Source organism: Simochromis diagramma, unplaced genomic scaffold (genome assembly GCF_900408965.1).
Source record: "Simochromis diagramma unplaced genomic scaffold, fSimDia1.1 OVJJ01000321.1, whole genome shotgun sequence".
NCBI lineage: Eukaryota > Metazoa > Chordata > Actinopteri > Cichliformes > Cichlidae > Simochromis > Simochromis diagramma.
Genome location: NW_024386772.1, coordinates 2,083,185 through 2,102,486, shown reverse-complemented (window position 1 = coordinate 2,102,486; position 19,302 = coordinate 2,083,185). Strand labels below are relative to the sequence as shown.

Sequence of the window (19,302 nt, the reverse complement as noted above, 5' to 3'; positions counted from 1 at the left end):
GAAATGCACCTAAACCACGACAGAGCCTCCACCGTGTTTCACAGATGGCTGTAGACTCACTGTTGGACCTCTCGTGACCGCCTCTGTACAAACTGATGATAATTTGAACCAAAAATGTCAAACTTGGATTCATCAGACCTGTTTCCAGTTCCTGTTGCCTTTCCATCCAGTTCTTGTGTAATTTGGCACACCTCAGCCTTTTCTCCCCGTTTCTCTTCCTTAACAATGGCTTCTTGACAGCCAACCCTCCACTGAGGCCATTTCTAATGAAGCTTTGGCGAACAGTAGATGGAACTGAAGGGTCAGATGCATTTCTCAGGTCCTGTGTCAGGTCTTTTCTGAATTTTTTTTTCTGTTTCTTGAGTATATGAGGTTTTTAAGCGTTACCGCTTCTTCACTTGTCCAATTTCTTCAATTCTTATAAGGACACACTGCACACCAAGCCAAAATGTATTAGGTTTTTGGCTAATAGTGCTTTGGGAATCACTTTGTTGGAGCAACAATATTATTTTATGCCTATAAAACTGTGTTGTCTTTGGTAATTTTCATAGTTTTAACCAAAGCAATGGAAACATTGTGTCTTCTTGCAAAGATACATTTTAAAATGTGATTTTTTTTTTCTGTGTTCACTCAACACTGGTTCATCCTTTTGAGTTAGTTGCCTATTTAATGCTTAAATGATTCATTTGTTAGTGTTAAGTGGTTCAACAAACAAGCACACACACAAAAAAAATTCTGCTAAAATGGTCAAGCGCACTGACTGTACTGAAAAAGTGAAGAATTAGCCAATGTCCATGGCAAAAACTTGGAGAAACCTCCAGAAATCCTGGAGAATCTTTGCTCAAGACCACTTTAAAATATAATAAAATGAGGGGTGACTCAATACTTTTGCATAATATTGTATTACTCCATATTTTAGAAGCTACAGATCAAACGGTACCCCCCAGATGCCCGCCTACATCAGTTGAAACTCTACCTGTGGTGCCTCTGCAAGCAGCTATGCAACCCACCGCAGACCCTGCTTTTCCTGCTGTTTGTTATTTAGTGAATAACACGTCTCTTGTCATCCATGCCTACTTTGTTAACTGCAGAGTTCTTTAATTTGGTGTTTAAGCTTCGGGCTTTTTACATGTTGCCTGGAAGGCCAGGGAGGTCCCAGAACAGACCAGTTTCACCAAAAAGAAATGAAATCAGTTTGAAATCATTTCCTTTTGTGGACCTGAATTAAACACATTTTTGGTTTTGTTAAGAAAAAGTAGTGCAGGTTGTTCTCTAACCAATCTGTGACAGATGTTGTTGGTTAATGCTACCTCTCGCATTTTCTTCTTTTTACATCCCAAAAGCAACCCGGTAGATGGGCTGTGCGTAGGTGGGCCAGGTGTATTTGCGTGCTCAAGTCTACAGATGAGTGCCGGTGACATGATTTGTCATGCAGACAGCCAGCCCGCTGTCGGCTTGATTACTGCTGGCCAGCCAAACGCTTGACCCTCAAGCGGTCGAGGCCCCGGCGGTGGCAGTGGTGGGAGCATTATCCACCTCCACCCCTGCCTGTGTATAATGGCCGCGTCGTGTGATCGATGGCCTGTGTACCTGTGGAGCCCGGCAACTACAAAGCCAGACACACACACAGTGACGCACACAACTATACAACGAAAGGGCTTTTATGAAGGCCTGGAAACACACAGCGCTCCTCAGGAAACACCTTAGGTCACACCCTGACACACGAATCCATTATACAGGCTTGACTAGATGTATGGTGTATTGTCCAAATACACTGTAGTCACAGTGCTGAATTGCTTGAATGTTTGCCTGTGCAGGCATTCTTCCTCATTAAACACGACGTACAGATTACAGATGAGTATAAGATTCTCCGAGTCACTGCCTGGTGCACATTTCATAGCTTATATATCGAGCTGCAAACACACAGTTACTCAAACACCTTGTTTAAACAATTTGTGCATTTTTTAAAATACTGAATTGTTTAAGCGAGACTTTCATTTAAAAGTTAAATAACTTTTCTTATCAAAGGAGGCTTTTACGTCAACGTTTTTTTCTGTCTCTATTGTACAAAAGCAGCAACAATGAATGAGTGAAAGCTAGTCAGGCAGGTTGACACATCTAAATACCTTTAGTTCAGCTCTGCACAACTTGCTTTTAACCAGACTATTATCTGTATTCGTATTCACATGAAAAGGATTTGAGTGATGTTGCTTTATCTTGGCCAGACATCCATGACGGGAGTCCTAGATCCGTATATCCAGTCGGTTGACAGATTACAGGAAAATCATTTACCGTATTTTTCGGACCATAAGGCGCATTAAGCAAAACAAAACAGTTAGATAAGTCGAACTTTACTCAACTCAATCTTCTTGCTTCCTCCACTTCTGTACCATTGATTCATTAATGCTGTATTCTGTCACAGCTGCTCTATTCCCATGTTGTTGCAGTATATTAATGACTAGTATTGTGGATGGATTATCTCAGTTGTTCTCCTGACTGAAGTTTGGTCCGTTTACAGCATCCTGCCATGCGATTGCATTTGTCCCTAACCATCAGGAACCCTCACGTTAACTTTTATCGAGTGGAAGAAAGTTAGCGTTCATCCTCCAGCTTCACTGTTTATGTTATGCTAACATAGCTGTGTCGCTAGCAAACACGTAGCACATCGTTATATACCAGCTAGCCCAACTTCAGTAACCCTACAAACATCACTGCTGTTTATTTTCCTGTCTTCATTTATGCTGGAAGTGATAGCAGAGCTGTACGTTTGAATGTTTCAGAAATCTCTCAGTCAGAACATGCTATATCCTGTTTAGGTGGAAGCTAGCGAGCTAACTTCCTGCTAACTTCTAACTCCGTTAAATGTAATAAATTCTGTTTTCATGGATGCCTGGATGTTATACTTAATTGTTACACCTGGTAAAGCAGCAACACTGATCATTTTATTACAGAATTCAGACAGTTTGTAACTCTCAGTGATGCTGCAGTGTTTGTTTTGGGACATGAAGAAGACGGAGTTTTGGACCCAGATTACTCCGCGAGGCTCCAACAATCCATCGAGCGGTGCGGCTTCATAGCTTACCAAAGTCATACTAATAACAATTTTTTAAAGATTTTTGAGCGTCGTGTACCACATAAAATCAGTTAGAGGTCAGTAAGCACAACCAGAAGTCATACATAAGGTGCACTGTCGATTTTTGAGAATATTTAAGGATTTTAAGTGAGCCTTATAGTGCGGAAAATACAGTAGCATTTGTTCATAAAGTCTCTAGAAGTCTACTGAAGAGAAGGAATGCTATATATTTTCCTTTTTTGATATATACCGGCTGTGAACACTGTCAAACACATGGTTTAGTTGTTCAGTTAGTCAGAGATCAGTTGACTAAAAGGGAGCATAGCTAATTGTTTCCACTGTCAGTAGCCGTCCTGCTATATGGATGGCAGTACTGTTATCCTGCAAGTATCTGCTCCCACCCGGAAAGAAATATTTCATCACAGGATAAAGACGAATATTCCCGATCACTGTGATTGATTTGCAGTGACCTTTGCCAGTGAAATTCCCTCCACAGCATGATGGAGCCACAGTATGCCCTTTCTGTTAGGGTCAGGCGTTAAGGTTTTTCCTTCGAGTCGCTCGTCTCCCCCTTGCTCGCTTGCTTTCCCCGTTCCGTTCTGCTCCCGTCCATCTCCTGCATAAACAAAATCCCTCCCGCTTGATCTTTTCAAAACTCTCAGTTTGTCCTTTGGAGAGCCAAGGTTACCATGTCCATCGCTCCCTCCCGCTGCAGCAGAGATCTGTCAACAAACTTCTGAACACTTTCTCACTTGGAAAACTTAAAGAGGAGCGGGGCTGTCCCAGGAGGTAATCAAGCTCCTTCTCCTGCAACTGGTATCTTTAAACAGAATAGATAAAGGAGAAGCGGGTCATGCAGGAGAGCTCAGGTACTCTGCTGGAAAAGTTCAGTGTATTGATGTGCTGCAAAGGGCTAGTGCTTCACAGAGAGAGGAGCCCGTCAGACCGCAGGCTTGATACCTGCACCGCTAGCCCAAAGGGAGCTAGGTTAGTGCCCAGAGAAATTGACTTACTGAAAAAAGATTACTCCCTCTTTCTGTCGTTTTTTTCTATCCTTCTTACCCACACAAACCTTCTTTCACTCCTCTCAACTTTTGTGGAAAAGAAGAAAAAAAACACTCGGATAAATTACTGTTCTTCACTGGAGACTAATGATCTACTGGTGTCTTTGCATCCTGGCCCTGAAAGTGGTGAAGAGCTTTGATGATGGAGGATTGCGGCTGACAGATAAAAGCTGGACCCCCTCCAAACCTCCCCCCCCCCACCCACCACTACCACCACCACCTCCTTCAGATGCTCCCCATCTCTCCCAGCTACTTAGTTATGAGCTCCAGCGTTATTTCTATAGTAACCCATTGTTATTTTATTTCATCTTTGCCCCGAAAGTTCAAGCTGGAGGCAGAGGAAGAAATCGTGGTTGCCTCTCGCTCTCTATCTCTGCCTTTGTCTCCATTCAGCTCTTTTTCTGTCTGGATGCATTCATCGTGTAAAGGAATTTGACGACGTCTCGGTCTCTTAATGCGTTTATAAAGGACAGGTTTCCTTTAGCTAGTCCTCCTTTTCAGGTAAATGGATAAACATTTGCATTTTTCTAACACGTTTCTTCTATCAAGTGACAGAATTACACAAAGAAAGGTCGCCGTTTTGAACATAACACACCTTTTAAATCTTCAAAGCTCACACTGATCTCTATAGTCTCTGCACTGCCTTCTTTACCTTTCTCTCCTCCTGACTTTGTCTTTAACGAAGCTGTTGCTGCTTTTAAGAAAACGAGCTTTGTGCAAATTCACCTGCATTATTTAGTAAATTTCAGCAGCGAGCCATTAAAAGGTTGAGAGAACTTGAACTCTGAGAAAACGTGACTGTTTTTGAGCCCTTTCCCTTTCCGTCCCCACTCCTCACTTTTTCACCCGAGCGCAATTTGATTGGACTTGATTTGATTTGAGCCCTGCCACTTTCAGTTTGAATAAGGTAACCAAGAGTTATTTGCTAGGAGAGACAAGGGCCTCACCGGATGGAAGGTTTGATGAATTTTCACACTGCTTAAAAATTCCAGCTTTGCTTTATTCAAATGTAACACATGACTACAAAGACCCAGTGTTTGATGAGGTGTATGAGATGTAAATGTCGGATGGAGCCTCTCCACTTATCTGCCCCACCGAGGAAGGTGCCCAGCATCGTAATCATCTGATCTGAATGGATTCAAAGTGTGCTCCTTGATGTGAATGAGTGCTGCTCCATTGCTTTGACGGGGGGAGCGGTACAGTAACATCCCCTGGGGGCTCCGTGGATCAGATGGAGCAGGCTGGGAGATGTGTGCGGCAGCCTCTCAGGGATCTGTGAAGACTGCAGTTATTTTTCCAGGAATCCATTTTTGTTGGGGGAAAGCCGCTTTAAATCTCAGATTCCGCTACATTGGAGTTAAATTTGTATCTGACTATATCAGTGTCTCCTAAAAAATCCACTTCACTTCCTTTTCTGTTTTTTCCCTCCGACCTGTGTTTGTCGTTCAGTCATTTGAAATGACTCCGCTCTTGTATGTATAGTCAGCCACGCTGGATAAGCTTGCAAGCATAAGATGGAAATGCATGCAAATTTTAGACCTCTTACTGCAGTGACCAAACCAGAGGCAATAATGGACGCCAAAATATGTCAGTCATAAAGGCGTAAACATTATGAGCTTGGAGGAGTGGCAATGCAGCAAGCATTTGATTTTTGTAGTTTTGGTCAATGGTTAGCTGAAAACTAATTGTTTGGGTTAAGCTGGTGAAATCTGCATGAATAGATTTTGTAATTTTTCATATTGCATGTTGCAATATGACACTTACCTAGTGTCCTTTATGATGAGCATCCATGTGTGATGAGTTGGGAGTCAGAGATGCTTCTCGCTGTTGCCATAAAGGATGCTCAAGGACACCTTCTGCATATACTTAAGACATCAGCAGCTTAGAGAAAAATCGCCATTTTTGACATCCTAGTAGTGACGAGGGGCTGCCCGTAACCATCGCAGGTTCTGCGAGGAAACTGCATCGGCTCCTTTATTTCAGTACATATGAAATCACCCGCTGTCACTCTACAGTAGCAGGCGGGAACGATATCAGCAGGAATTTATGCAAATCTTGATTAGCTCAATGAAAAATGATAAAATATCAGAGATATGAACTATTAAACAGCAGATGTTTAACAACACAGCAGATGTTTTATATCACCAGCAGCGAGAGGATACATAGGCTTTTCACTGGTGCTGCCGCTGTAGCTAATAAGCGAGCTCGTGGATAAGTGCGTGTCTACCTCTGCGCATGGCCAAGCCTCCGGATGGCCGTGCCTCTGTCTGGGGGCAAGCTAAGCTTAAACACTTTGTGCTTGTGCTGCTGAGAGTCTGTGTGTGCACAGGCCTGTATTTGTCACTGTGTATTTGCGTGTGAGCTCTAGACCAAGCTGCTCACAGCCTGCCTGTCTCTTGTCCCCCCCTAGAGGGTCATTCAGCCCCTCTCTCAGCCTCTAATCCCGTCTGTCCGGGGGAGATAGAGGGGAGCAGACGGCCACATCACACCCGGGGCGCCGCAAACACAATCACCAGCCTTTCACAGACACTTAACGGGGCTTTGCGCTTGTTCAACAAGGCAAAACGCGGCAGGAGGGATCAATTTAATACAAGGCCTGACTCAAATGGAAAGAGGGTAAATAAATAGGCAATGACAGCGAGGACTGTTGCACAATTTGTGTAGTGGCTTTCCACTTTCTCTCAGTCTCTCCTTTGTTGCTCTTCGCTGTAGCACCTATATGATTCCACTTCCTCCCTCTGTGACATATGGGGCTGAGCTGAGGAAGAGCAGCCCTGGTCCCTCTCTCATCAGGCTGTGTTATTTTAATAAATCACTTCTGCCATTGCTTGGTACATTAATTCCCCAGGCCCAGAGGGCTGTGTTACCACTAGCAGCGATCTGCATGAGGCGCTAAATGATGTGGGGGATCCCCCAGTGAGAGAACAGAGGCTCTCTGAATCTTCCCTCCATCTCAGCATTGTCGGTTTGGCTCTCACCCTGGGCTCGCCCAGTTCTCAGCACAAATCGTATTCAGAAAGGAAGCCGAGGCCTCATCGGGCACGCATAGCCGAGAGGGAAGTCACCTGACGCCTCAGACACTAGCCGTCGTGTAGCATTGTTGCGCTTCGTCACTTCAGGCCATTGCGGTGCGATGCGTCTGCGCTGGCATCCATGTAGCGCTCCTTTCCACAATGTCAGCTTCAGGCATTAGTAAAAGTTGCAAGGACAGTCCTCACAGCGGCATTCAGGTTTAACACGATTAAATGCGTGCCTTCACGTTAACAGAAAAGGCAAACCCAAGACTGCAGAAGCTCACGTCTCTTTCCTGCGTCTCGAGTTGGTCAGTTCAGACATGGTTGCTGCTAACAAGATCACGAAGAGGCAAAGGCTGGTGTAAGACATCCAGTCTGAGAGTCTCACTCTGTCATGGGCGAAAGAATTAAAATTGTGTGCGTATGTATTAAACCAACGCTCTTTCTGCACACACGAAATTAGAACGGGGTGCAGAGTTTTTCCTCAATAACATCTATTAGAAATGAATATTGCTCCAAGCAGCAATGAGCACACAGCAGTAACTTTATTATCCGGCTCAGGATCGGTCGGCGCGGTGCACGATCGAGAGGGCTTTGATCGAGTTCGGTTAGCACAGAACGCGAGTGCTACGGCTCATTCTGTCAGCGTCGGGCGTATGTCTGAATAGAGCCAGAAAAAAAAGCAATACCAAAGTGACCACGTCTGGAAAAATAGATTAAAAAATACAGATGAATCCAATGTTTTGTAGCCCATGTCAGAGAAATGCTCGAGTCTCACAGCAGTTTAATCTACACCTTCTCTTACAGTCCTCTTCAGTTTGCAGATACGCTCTCTTCAAATGAAATTCCATCACATTTTCTTGCAGCGAGATGATCATAGCTCTCAGAATGAGCCCCGTGTCTGCAGGTGGTGGCATACATAAACACTACGTAGACGTAGCTGTTTTACATGACTGCTTGATTGAATTCAGCACGGTGCGACTGTACAGACGCAGGTGGTACGAGTAGGAGACACCAAAGTGGTAACACTCGCACTGGTAGTGTTGGTGGGAGCGAATGTATTTCCCCACCGGGGGTACCAGACGCCGCCGTTTCCCTTCCAACACCTCAGCGCTCTGTTCGCCCGCTCTCCGCTTCTTTCTTTCTCTATACATTATAACTCCTTAGACAGAGGTGAGGTTGCTATTGGTATGCACAGACAACACCAGCAGATTCACCACCCAGAATACCACTGGGAGATTATACCCTTCCTGCTCCACGCAGCAGGGATTCGGCTACCGTAAATAGAGCGCTTGGGAGTGTGCTGTGTGCCCAGAATGACAGAGCACTGCAGTGGCTGAATACTCCAGCCAGACGGCGAGCACAAACTCAAGGACTGCCGCAAATACAGTAATCTCTCATGCTTTTGGTTGTGGTTTTTACCTTTTTCTACAGGGACTCAGAAATCGTCGCGCTGGAGATCCATCTGGCTGATTGTCAGCGTGCACTGGGCAGCCGTTGGGGCATGCAGGACACGAGCTACAGACAAAATCTGTTGGACTTTAGAAAAGAAAGCAGGAGGCCAGAGTGGAAAAAAATAAAAAAGCTGCTCACAGGAACCGTGCATCAGTCAAGACAAGAATTCGGGCCTACTTATAGTTTTCAAAGGAGAAAATTGGGCCATTTATTTGCTTTTTGCTCAAAGATTAAATGAGTTTATTAATAAATAATTCATTGTATGCTTGTATCAAATCTTCCAAGGCACGAGGCGCAAGTCGTAGCAGTGCGTTAGCATGCCGATCGTATCATGAATAAAAAGCAGGAGTTCGTCTAAAGGCTTATGCAGAATCAGAGACAAAACCTGAATGACAGTGAGAGAGGTAATTTGAACGAGTGTAATGACTTGCTGTTGCTATGGTGTGCAATGACACACAGTGGAAACACAGACGCAGCACAGTGAAATTCAAGAGGAGAAGCGCTTCGGCACGTTTTACCAACAAGCTACCGATTACGTTACGAAGGGATAATTAACGCGAGCGTGCACCAAACTTTTTGTTTTTTTAAGGAGACGTTAATACAAGTTTAATTAAAACATTTCATGGTCATTTTCAGTTTTCATCATCAAGTATTAGCAGCTTCTCTTTTTCTCCTCCACATCCCAATTTCCATTTGTCTTACGTTTGACCCATTAAAACTGCATCTGTGCATTTGACTTAATATGGGCACGGAGGGCTGTCTTAATTAATAAGCAGGCATCCACCAAACTAATCTGCCTGTGTTGTGAAGTCTGTCCTTTCCATTAAGTGGGACTCACATTATCTCCTAATCAAATTAGTCACTTAATTGTGGCCCTCCCTTGATGGATCCCATGAAAAAAGGAGTGCCGTGTTTGCTGCAGGGGGATGTGTGAAGATGGAACACGGCTGTTTCATTACGATATGAATTTTTTAATAACCAAAGCGTTCACTGTCATCTTCTTGCTTTGAACCTTGGCAAAGGGTGAAGTTGAATTTGACATTTTATCCACTCACACAGTTGAGTGTCTGGCTGCTTTGTTGGGGCTAAGTACCATAGCCCAGGGCCACTACCCAATTGCCCAACAGGGGATTGACCCCTGTCATCCACTGATCACTAGTCTGCTTTCTTAATCACTCCCCCGCATTGTCTACTGCAATACTTGATCTCAGTCGATGCATTAACTCCTTCATCCCTCTTAGAGCTGCTATTCCCCAAGTCGTGATTAAGGAGTGAAATCTGATGTTACCAAAGATTTCACTCCATCCGTCCATCCTTGGACAGATTGGCTCCTGAGGGGAGGGTCTCTAATTTTAAGGAGCCAAGTCCGCCCCCGCGGCGTTACAGCGCGGGCGCGGTGGCCGGGGGAAACCCCGGGTCCTGATGAATGGAGGTATGTGTGGTCGTTTGTCCCGCTGATTGAGTTTTATCCCCTGCCCTTTCACAGCAGCCAGACAATAAAGAGAGCCACATCCAAGCGTGACAGGTTAACCTAACAGTAATAGAATACTCTTAATAGTCTAGCCTCAGCCAAAGTCCACGGCAGAGACGTCCAAATAGCCAAGCTTCCTTTGTGGCGGGAGTGGAGGTGCGAGGGGGGACCGGCTCTCACTGTTGTTGTGTGATGGAAGCAAGGACAAAGAGGGCAGCTTGATGGCTTAATGTGCGGTTTGATCGCTTCGTTGGGTGAAATTGAAGTTAGCGAGGGCGACCGAACACAAGGGAGGGGGTGTATTTTCAAAATGGAAATTAGTCGTATACGAGCGTGACATCGACGCGCTGTATCGCTTAAATATTTTATGGGAATCCTTGAGCCTTTGCATTGGTACAGATGCCGCGACGCGGTGGTGGCGTCTGCACAGAAAAGCACAATCAAAGTGAGCAAACTGTCAAAGGAGATTTGGATGATGTTGTCATGACGTTGACATGAACGTGTCTGTTTTCTGGCAGATAATCTTCACAAAGAGAATCCTCCGGGCTACATGCATCCGCGCAGGCAGAGCCTCTGACTGTGTTTGTTTCTGTTGCACCTCCGCTCGCAGTTTGTCATGTCTGACTCGGGCTTTAATTAGGCCTGCGAATTGAAGCGGCGGCAGCAGGGCTGGGAGCCCTCTGTCCACAGCTCAGCCGTCCTCCACGGTGTCTCCTCGGAGGACCTCTCTGCTCTGTGTGGTTAAGATAATAGAGGCTCGCTCGGAAGATGTTAATTGAGGGGAGATAAAGTGCAGTAGTGGCTGCGGGGATGCACGGAGCGGGGGTGGAGGGGACGGAGGGAGAGCTACCTGATTAGAGGCTGAGGTGTTTGACTTACAGCTCTTCTTTTGATGATGATATATGTAGCGCCAGATTTTTCAAGGAGAAAGACAGAAACGCACGAGGAGGAGCCTAAGAGATAGTTATTAAAGTTTTCCCTGGGGCGTTTCTGTTCTTCGCTGTGCCGTTACTAAGTTACGCTCTCGGGTTTGTGGAGTGAAGAGTCCGGTTTCGAGGAGCTTTTCGGGGGCTCAGAAGGATCTGGCAGCCGTGCAGACGGGCAGGGAGAGAGGCAACTCTACCTGGGCCTCGGAGGTTGAAGCAGAGATGGAGGTGATCTGACCGAAACAGCTGAAGTGACAGAAGCTACATTAATAGTGGCATATGTCTGGAGCAGAGAGAAACTAAAAGGGAGAGAAAACAGACTCTCCACCAGCCCGGGAGAGGATGAAGGGAACGAGAAAGAGGAGGGGAGGACGAAAAAAGCAGAAAACAGTGCCAGCAGCCTCTATAATTGCCTCAATGCCGCTGGGATTGCTTTCATTCAATTGAAGCATTCTCTTTCTCTGTACATTGGAGGTGGAGATGGAGGAGGAGATGGAGGGGAGGAGGGGTCGGGCCGGGTGGCGTGGGCGGGCGGGAGATCCGACGGTGCCCTCCCTCTTCCAGCAACATACAGTGATGAGGGCGATAGCTCCCCTGTAGCGGCCGAATCTCTGGCATCAGTGTGAGCAACAGAGAGAGCGAGCGAGCGAGTGAGATTTAGTGTTTGTGAGAGAGAGAGAGAGAGAGCAGAGTACTGTGGAAGAGTGAGGCAGCGATAAGGAGGTAGGTGGACCACAGATCAGACCTGTCAGATGTGATTGTGCGGCCAAGTGCAACCCCGCATGTGAGCGTGTGTGTGTGTGTGTGATTTTATGTTTCCCAAAGACAACCAGCTTCCCCGCCCCCTTTCATCACAACACACACAAACACAGCATCGCTGCCCAAACACACGCACATTGCTCGAGGAATCCTTTTATTTCTTTATTTGGGCTCCTGTTGGTGCGTGCCTTAGATGCTCAGCTCCCTCCTCCTCTCTCTTCTTCTCCTCCTCCTCCTCCTTGTCCTGTTCTTCTCTCCTCCTCCTCCTCCTCCTCCTCTCCCCTCTCGCTTTGCCGCTCTCTCACAGCCTCGGTTTTCTTTTTTTTTTCTCCTCTTCAATCTTGTGCAGGTTGTATCTGACGGAGGGACCGGTGCCGCGCTCCCATCCCCGCGCTCCTTCAGCAACAACACTGTGAGTATTCTCATGCTAATTTGGCTTCTCCAGCCTCCCCAACATCGGTTTTGTCTATTTCGCTTTCTTTTTATTCTTTGCCTCTTTTATGTTTTCATCCGTCGCGCCAAACACAGCGGCGGCGGCAGCAGGAGAAGCAGCGCGGGAAGGGAGAGAAAGAGGAATGAGAGAGGACATGCACAGAAATACAGAGAGAGGAGAAGAGAGGGGAAGGCAGAGAGGGAGGGGGGGGAAAGGGATTTCTGCCGCCGCCGCTGCGAGCAAGCCGCTCTGCTTTCGGAGGTGTTTCTCCTGGAGGATGGTGGAATTGCCGAAGGGATGTAGGGGGCGGGTCTTGGTTTTGTGAGTAGATAGTTGTGCGAGAATGATAGGGGATGTTGTTGACAAGCATAGAGTGGCTCATCAGACAGCCGGGCAGCTGGAACCAAGGTTTTCTCTGTTGACTAAACTTCTGATTCATCCGTCACTTTCCATATTTACACGCGCACACAGATAGATGCGCTTCTCTTTCTTCTTTCTTTTTTTTAACCGACGTTGCTCTTGTTGTGGAGCGAGGACTTTTGCGCCGCCGTCATATTTCTGGTGACGCCGTGCAGATGGGGGATGAATTGTAGATGGATGTTGCTCCTGGTCCAAGATGTGCTAAGCATATGTGTGTGCCATTCATAGCCTCAAAAGCACTTAGCGTAGTTTTAATGACTACAGTAGCAGATGCACGAGTAGGATTTTTTTTTAAAAATTCAGTGTTTGTGCCCACGTACCATTAGTTGTGACAGGGTTTCGGTTTTTTAAAGAGGAAAACGCGTTACTACAGAGCTGTGCATGCCTAGAGTGCAGTGATTGTGCCTACTGTACACAATAAAGGATAGTCAGTGTGTGTGTGGGTGCAGGGAGGGGGGGTCAGGAAGTCAGCGTCCATCCGTACATGCTGCTCTTTGATCAGAGGGCCACGTTTAGTCTGCCCACGACATGTGTCTGAGCCATATGAAGAGTGGGTGGGGGTGTGTGTGTGTGTGTGTGATGGAGCCAAGACGGGCCCTGTGCCCTCACTGCAACACCATAGCTAATGGACACATGGGTCAGCAGGGTTGGACGCTCCTCCGCTTGTGCAGATATGTCACCAATACTAAAAAGTCTCCGAGGCCTTCACCGCAAGTCACGAAAACACCAATCTTTGCGAAGCAAAAAAAAATGCCCATATTGGGCCAACAAAACGCTCACAACACACTTTGGCAGATTCATTTGGCAGAGTGAAAGGGATTGATCTGAGCGTGGCAATTAGGCAAATTTCAGAACTAAGCATCTGGCGAGGCGAGAACGCTTTGCCTGGCAGAGGATTACCATTTTAGTTCCATTTTCAGACAACGCAGCCCAGAATGTGTTATTTCACAGCACTCCAGCAGCACAGCGGCTCGGGCGAAACCCAGCGAGCACATGAAGGATCTCTGTGCAACATTTCTGCTGTGTATGTTGATTCCCACAACCTGCAAAGTCAAAGCGGCGCGCTGATTAATCGCGATTAGGTTTAATATGCGTGTTCGAAAGCGGTGGCGGCCCGGCCTCCCTTTCCTCTGCCTTTATGAAAATGAATCGTCGGAGTAAAATGCCTGGGATGATAGCAGCCTGCCGATGAGCTTGCTTTCTAAAGTAGGCTGATATAAATGAGAACCATTCCCCCAATTACGGAAGATTAGGTTACCCTCCACCAATCTGAATCCTTAAATCCCTTCTGTTTTTACAGCTCTGTCTGGCGAATGTAATTCAGCCTCGAGACCTGGGCAGAATAGCAATAAAAGAAGGTAGAAACTTTAGCAGTGAAACCCAGGCAGTAAAAATATCCATTGGGAGAGAGCTAAAGCACATGATAATTGACACTGCGCTGTGTTGCAGTTGGCTGTAATTAACTGTGTAACAGAGGTTGTCAGTCGGAAAGAGAGAAAGCCCCGACTATCTTAGTGCATTTAACACACTTGAAAGTGCAACGTTTATCGTGTCTTTCCAGCTTTCACCGAGGGTGCGTTTCAGGTTAGCGGGGGCCTCTCGCCTGTATTTATCCAGATCTTTTACTACAGGCCCAGTCAGACATTACGCGCCGCTTCCTTTATCCTTTGTTCGACAGTTTCAGTGCATGAAAAATCAAAAGGAGCCATTGTTTCTGGGGCGAGCGCAAAAAAGCTTATCATCTATTTTTAGTGCGCTTTTCCTCATTGTTGCCTGGGCCACGATTCGTGCTTACGTCTAGCAGGAGTGTGCCATAAACTATGTTGTGCTTCGCAGCCAGGCGCTGGCTGTGGTGACAACTCTCACCCACACGCTAGTGATCTATGAGCCATATAGCACCGACCCCCTGCCGCCTCGCCAGCCGCTTTCGAACGCGCGCGACCGCAGCAGTGTCGTTCTGCCTCTGTGATAGCACCCATATGCGCACAGAGCACCTGTATTAACGTAATGCGCTAAGCCTTTATTTCTCATCACTTATCACAAGCCGCTACACGCTGTACCGAAAAGGAGGGGAAAAAGCTCATAAAGATAAAAATCACATTTCACTAGAGGGTGCTTGTGTGACAGTGATATATGCTGTGAGCATCCTGCCACCTCATTGAGATGGGAGTGAGTTCTGGGTGGGTAAATCAATTTGTGCAAAGGCTGTTGGCGCTAGTATTGGTTTCGTGATATGATCTTTGTTGTCCATTTTTAGAGGTCAGCGAGAGCGCCACGACAAGGGCGAAAGAACCTGACCGCGTTCTCTTGTTTCTGGGCTGGTAAATGATCTACACCAAGAGGATTGTGGGTAATCAAAAAAAGTATACACATGTTTTTCCAGGTTTAGGCGCTATGGATTCTCTATTAAGAATGCACGCTCATCCATTATCGCGCGTGTCTTGATAGAGTATCCACAGCCAGAGGCGAGCTCTGTCTGCGCATTAATCGGCGTAATTACTCAGCGAGGGTGACGGTGATTATGGAGGTGCGTCTGAGTGCAGATACCAGTGGGAAACTGGGGAGGGGTGGACCTGGTGGTAGACCAGTCAATAGGTGAGCGCGACTCTCATCTCTGGGATCTCTGGTCAGGAAGAAACGACAGGAAGCCATTCCCTGGTGTCCGCCTCGTGGAGTATCACGTAGTGTGTTATACAGTAAAAGACTTTATCCTATACCGCCGAGAACTACTTTGAGCTTTCGCCGTCAGTTCAGAACATCCCTCGTTCTCCCTCTTGAAAGCATTTTTAACTCTACTCCAAAGTCGAGTACCCAGCGGACCAAAACAAATCAAATGCATGTTTGAAAAAGAAAAAAATAAGAGCCAGAAGTAAAATAATGCTAAAAACTATGATTCATACTGACTCAATCTAGTAATATCTAGAGTATGTGTGAGAGTAAAAAAAGCTCTTTGAGCTTTGGCTGGGAACAGCATTTCCACTTTAAGAGTTTTAATCCTTTTGTTAGTAAGATACTGATCTCGTGACTAAATGGAGAGCTCAGTTAATGCTTCAGTCACACGAGAGTAAAAATAGGACGGCAACCTTCTTGTGACCGGGGGAAAAAATGGTTGCACAATGATTGCACGTGATGGTTTAGCAACAGCCTCAACCTTGGCAACGGTTATTGATCGACTCGCAGCAGTCACTCTGATTGGTGAAGGTTTCCAAACCATTAGCATCTAATTTATAAATGCAGACAGACTGCCGACATGTTGCAGTCGATCTGCGACACGTGCAACAGGGGACTCGACTCAACTGGTTATGTTCCTGTATGAAAGCATGCAGAAACTACCATTTGTCACAATTTGCGAAGGAAATCCGCTTTCCTATCTCTAAAATTACATGTGCAGATTTGCATTTTTCGCTAACTTATAATTTATTTGTCATATTATCATTGATTGCATGCAATTGCCAACTTGAGTCCGGCTTATTGATCTTTTATTGATGTCTTAATGAACCAAAGTCGCACTGAAAACATCGACCGACGAGTGCTCGCAGACCTGCTCGCAACTAGTTCAGTGGCCGTGAAATGTCTGGTTCATTGCCGTCACAGTACCTTTGGTCATCCTGCAGTCTGTTGTTTTCCTGGTGGGACTTTAGCATTTGGTGGGACGCTCGACAAAATTACAATCGCAACGTTTCAATGTGCAGGACACAACCATGGGTTCCTGCACATCTTTAAAGAGAAATGCATGTCAATGATCACATTTAAGGTCATTAAATGTTTTATTTTCACCCTTGAAGTCTTCTATTTTGAGATGATCACATTCTATATTTGCAGCTATCTTATATTGATGCCTTTTTTAAAATTATGTGCTCAAAAGCTTCATCTCACATTCACTGAAGGTATCACACAAACCATGAAAGGAAGAAAAATAAGCTTTCAAATACAAGTTCGGAGATATTTGGCTCCGAGATGAAAAATACCAAGAATATCCTGAAAGTCGAAGGAGCAATTTTGAGGCGAAAAAAAAAAAGTTTGAAACTTGGGACAATGAGTTCCTGAACAATCAAGTCCCGTATGAAACCAGAAGAGCACACTATGCTTGTATTAAAAAAAGATAAGGTGCCAATGGATTCTTTCATGCCTGCTGCTAGTACACCGTCATCTCCTGCTGGTACGCTGACTGGTAAAATTGGACGTATTGATGAGTTCTGTTAAACTGAATCTTTCAGTAATTCTTTTCAGCGACTGCTAAACTGCTTCGTGGGTTGTTGTTTTGGTTGTTTTTGCACACAATCTGTATTTTTAAGATGTTTTCTGACTCTGAACTTTTAGATACATTCAAAAAGATAAAGCATTTGTTGATTCGGTAATGTTGCTGTGTGGAAATGCTTTTCACTTCTCTTTGTTTAGGCTTTTAAAAGGTTTTAAATTTGACTTTAAAAAAGAAAGTGTGCGGCAATCTCATTCCACCAATAATGCTGAAGCTTATTAGACCGTCTGTGGTTTGAATATTGAATTATAACTGAGCCTCAAGAGCAAGGATGTTACCACTTTGGTCACCAGCTGTCATATGATAGGGGGAAACCAAAGCGAGGGAGTGCATGGAGTGATATTATTCCCTGTTCAAGTGTACACAAGTAAGAAATAGAATAACTAGGTGCGAAGGCTTCAAGTTACGTCATCTAATTCACCGTACACGGAAGACGTCACCGTACCGGCCGCACTCTTTGAGTGACTTGTGATCTCTGGGAACTGCAGTGCAAAATCACCACAGCAACTACTGCTTAGCAACAAAGATGTTGCCATCATAAAAAGACGGGAAAAAAAACAAAACAAAGAAAAACAACAACAACAACAAAAGAGGAGCTCTTGGAGTTGTGACTTGATTTAGTGTGTTAGAATCTAATTAGTTTTATAGCACCGACCGGTGCGACGGTGGCCGCACAGATGTTCGGCACGAGAGATGCTCGTAAAGAAAAGGAGACGGCTGGTCAAATCAAAGCCGTCGAGTCAGGGAAATAAAAGCGGAGGAGGGGGAAGCGAACGCGCTCCAGCTCTGAGGGCTCTGTATTGTCTGTACAAGGGCAACACAGTTACTCTTTGCGGTACATTTCAGGAATGTCTTATAACATTGTCAGCGTGCTGGCTAATAGGAAAAGCATTGTTGGCCATAATAAGTGAATGAGTTTAATAGGTGAATGTCTTCCACTTCCCTTCTTATCTCGGTGACTTTCACTTTCTCGTACCGCCCGCAGCAAGTAATCATGGGAAATATATGACTCAGAGACGCCGTTTTTAATTAGGGACAGTTTTTAGCATTATGGAAAGAAAAAAGGCTTTTGACTTTTGGATGTCTTGAAAGAATTTTCCCGTGCGCGCACACACATGCATGTGGAGCCATTTTCTTTGAGTTTGGCTTTCTCATTAATCACAGCAGAACCATGGCTGATACTAGCGTACGGGAGAGGGAACCAGGCTGGAACGACAGAGTCGAATATTTGAACATCTCAGTGCTGATGTGTGCAAAGCAGAGCGTGTGTCTGCAGGGGAGGCTTTGAAATTTCATCCACTCCATCCCTTTTAACTCGGCGGAGGGGATGTGTGTGTCTCGCTCCAGTTGGCCAATGGCACGTTAGGAAGCTCCTGAAAATCCCCGCCGCCCGCATCCCCCCCCCCCCCGTCCGCCAACCATTCACACACACACACACATGCACACTCCTCTCTATCTCCCTCCCCTCCCCTCGCCTTCCACTCCACAGACCTGCACTGTGTCAGATAGTTTAATGTGAAATTGCTTTTCTTTCAAATTTCCCCCTGGAAACGCAGGTCGTCGCAAAATGTTACATCTCATAATGGTGTGTTATTGTTGTTCTTTCATACGAGTTCTTGGCTTCCGAGCGTAGGATTTTCAGCACGGAGCTGAGGTCACACTCGGCTATTTTTCCCTCTGCTTCTGTAGCCTCTCCTCTCCTTCCTCCCATCTCAGATTCTGCAGCGAACTCTTCCTCTGCTGCGCCCATGGTAACCCCGCTGAAAAATTTATCACCACCTCACTCTATGATTACGCTATGCATTAGCAGGGCTTAAATTTAATTTGTCGGCGGGCCCTCGCGGCAGTGCTACGGGCCTGGCCTATCAGAGACACTTTGTAAAGGGCCTGGAAGAGCCTCCCGGGGTGATCCTATCAGTCAGACACACTGTCAGCAGACACACTCAGTTAGTCAGCATTGAGTCAGAAATGTGGCCCAGCCAAGCCACACGCCACCGTTGGCTGCTCCGCTGGGCCGCTGCTGTGGGCATCAAGCTCCCCCGCCTGCCAATCAAAGCTCCAGCAAGGATGCTGACCTTTGTTCCCCTGCTCAAATGAATGCTCTTCAACAGGTGATCCGGCCGACTCCCTTGCCTCGGCGCGCTCAAGTTTAAATATAGCAGACTTTTCTTATGCGCCTTTCGCATTAGCCTGTTACAGCAGCGCTGTGTGTTTGTGTCAGTAACCCTGTAGGATGGAGGCACATTGCTTCTATATTTTTAGACTTTATTCAGTACGTGTGTCAAACCTCCGACAATCGCCTCAATAATAATCACCTGTCCTAAAGTGGCTATTACTGTCTCCCACTCCTGTGATTTACATTAATACCTAGTGGTTAATGTCATGTTACTTTATTGGGAGTATGTGGAACATTAAATTCAAGGTGCTGC

At 45.9% G+C, this 19,302-nt stretch overlaps 1 protein-coding gene across 15 annotated transcripts in view; it reads left to right on the top strand.

Annotated features, from left to right (window-relative positions):
- The window catches only part of LOC120738381 (RNA binding protein fox-1 homolog 3-like), a 419,925-nt gene that overhangs the window by 143,652 nt on the left and 256,971 nt on the right, over positions 1-19,302 (top strand). For 4 of the 15 annotated variants that reach the window (XM_040039625.1, XM_040039609.1, XM_040039656.1 and 1 more), the window contains one exon: positions 12,112-19,302. This exon is cut by the window's right edge. The exons of 1 other annotated variant lie outside the window; for it this stretch is intronic. Coding sequence is in view for 4 of the 14 variants with exons in the window: in XM_040039601.1 (XP_039895535.1) it covers positions 11,956-12,174 (219 nt within the window). In the remaining 10 variants the exon portion in view is untranslated. 10 more of the 15 variants (XM_040039589.1, XM_040039596.1, XM_040039691.1 and 7 more) reach the window with 9 other exon arrangements.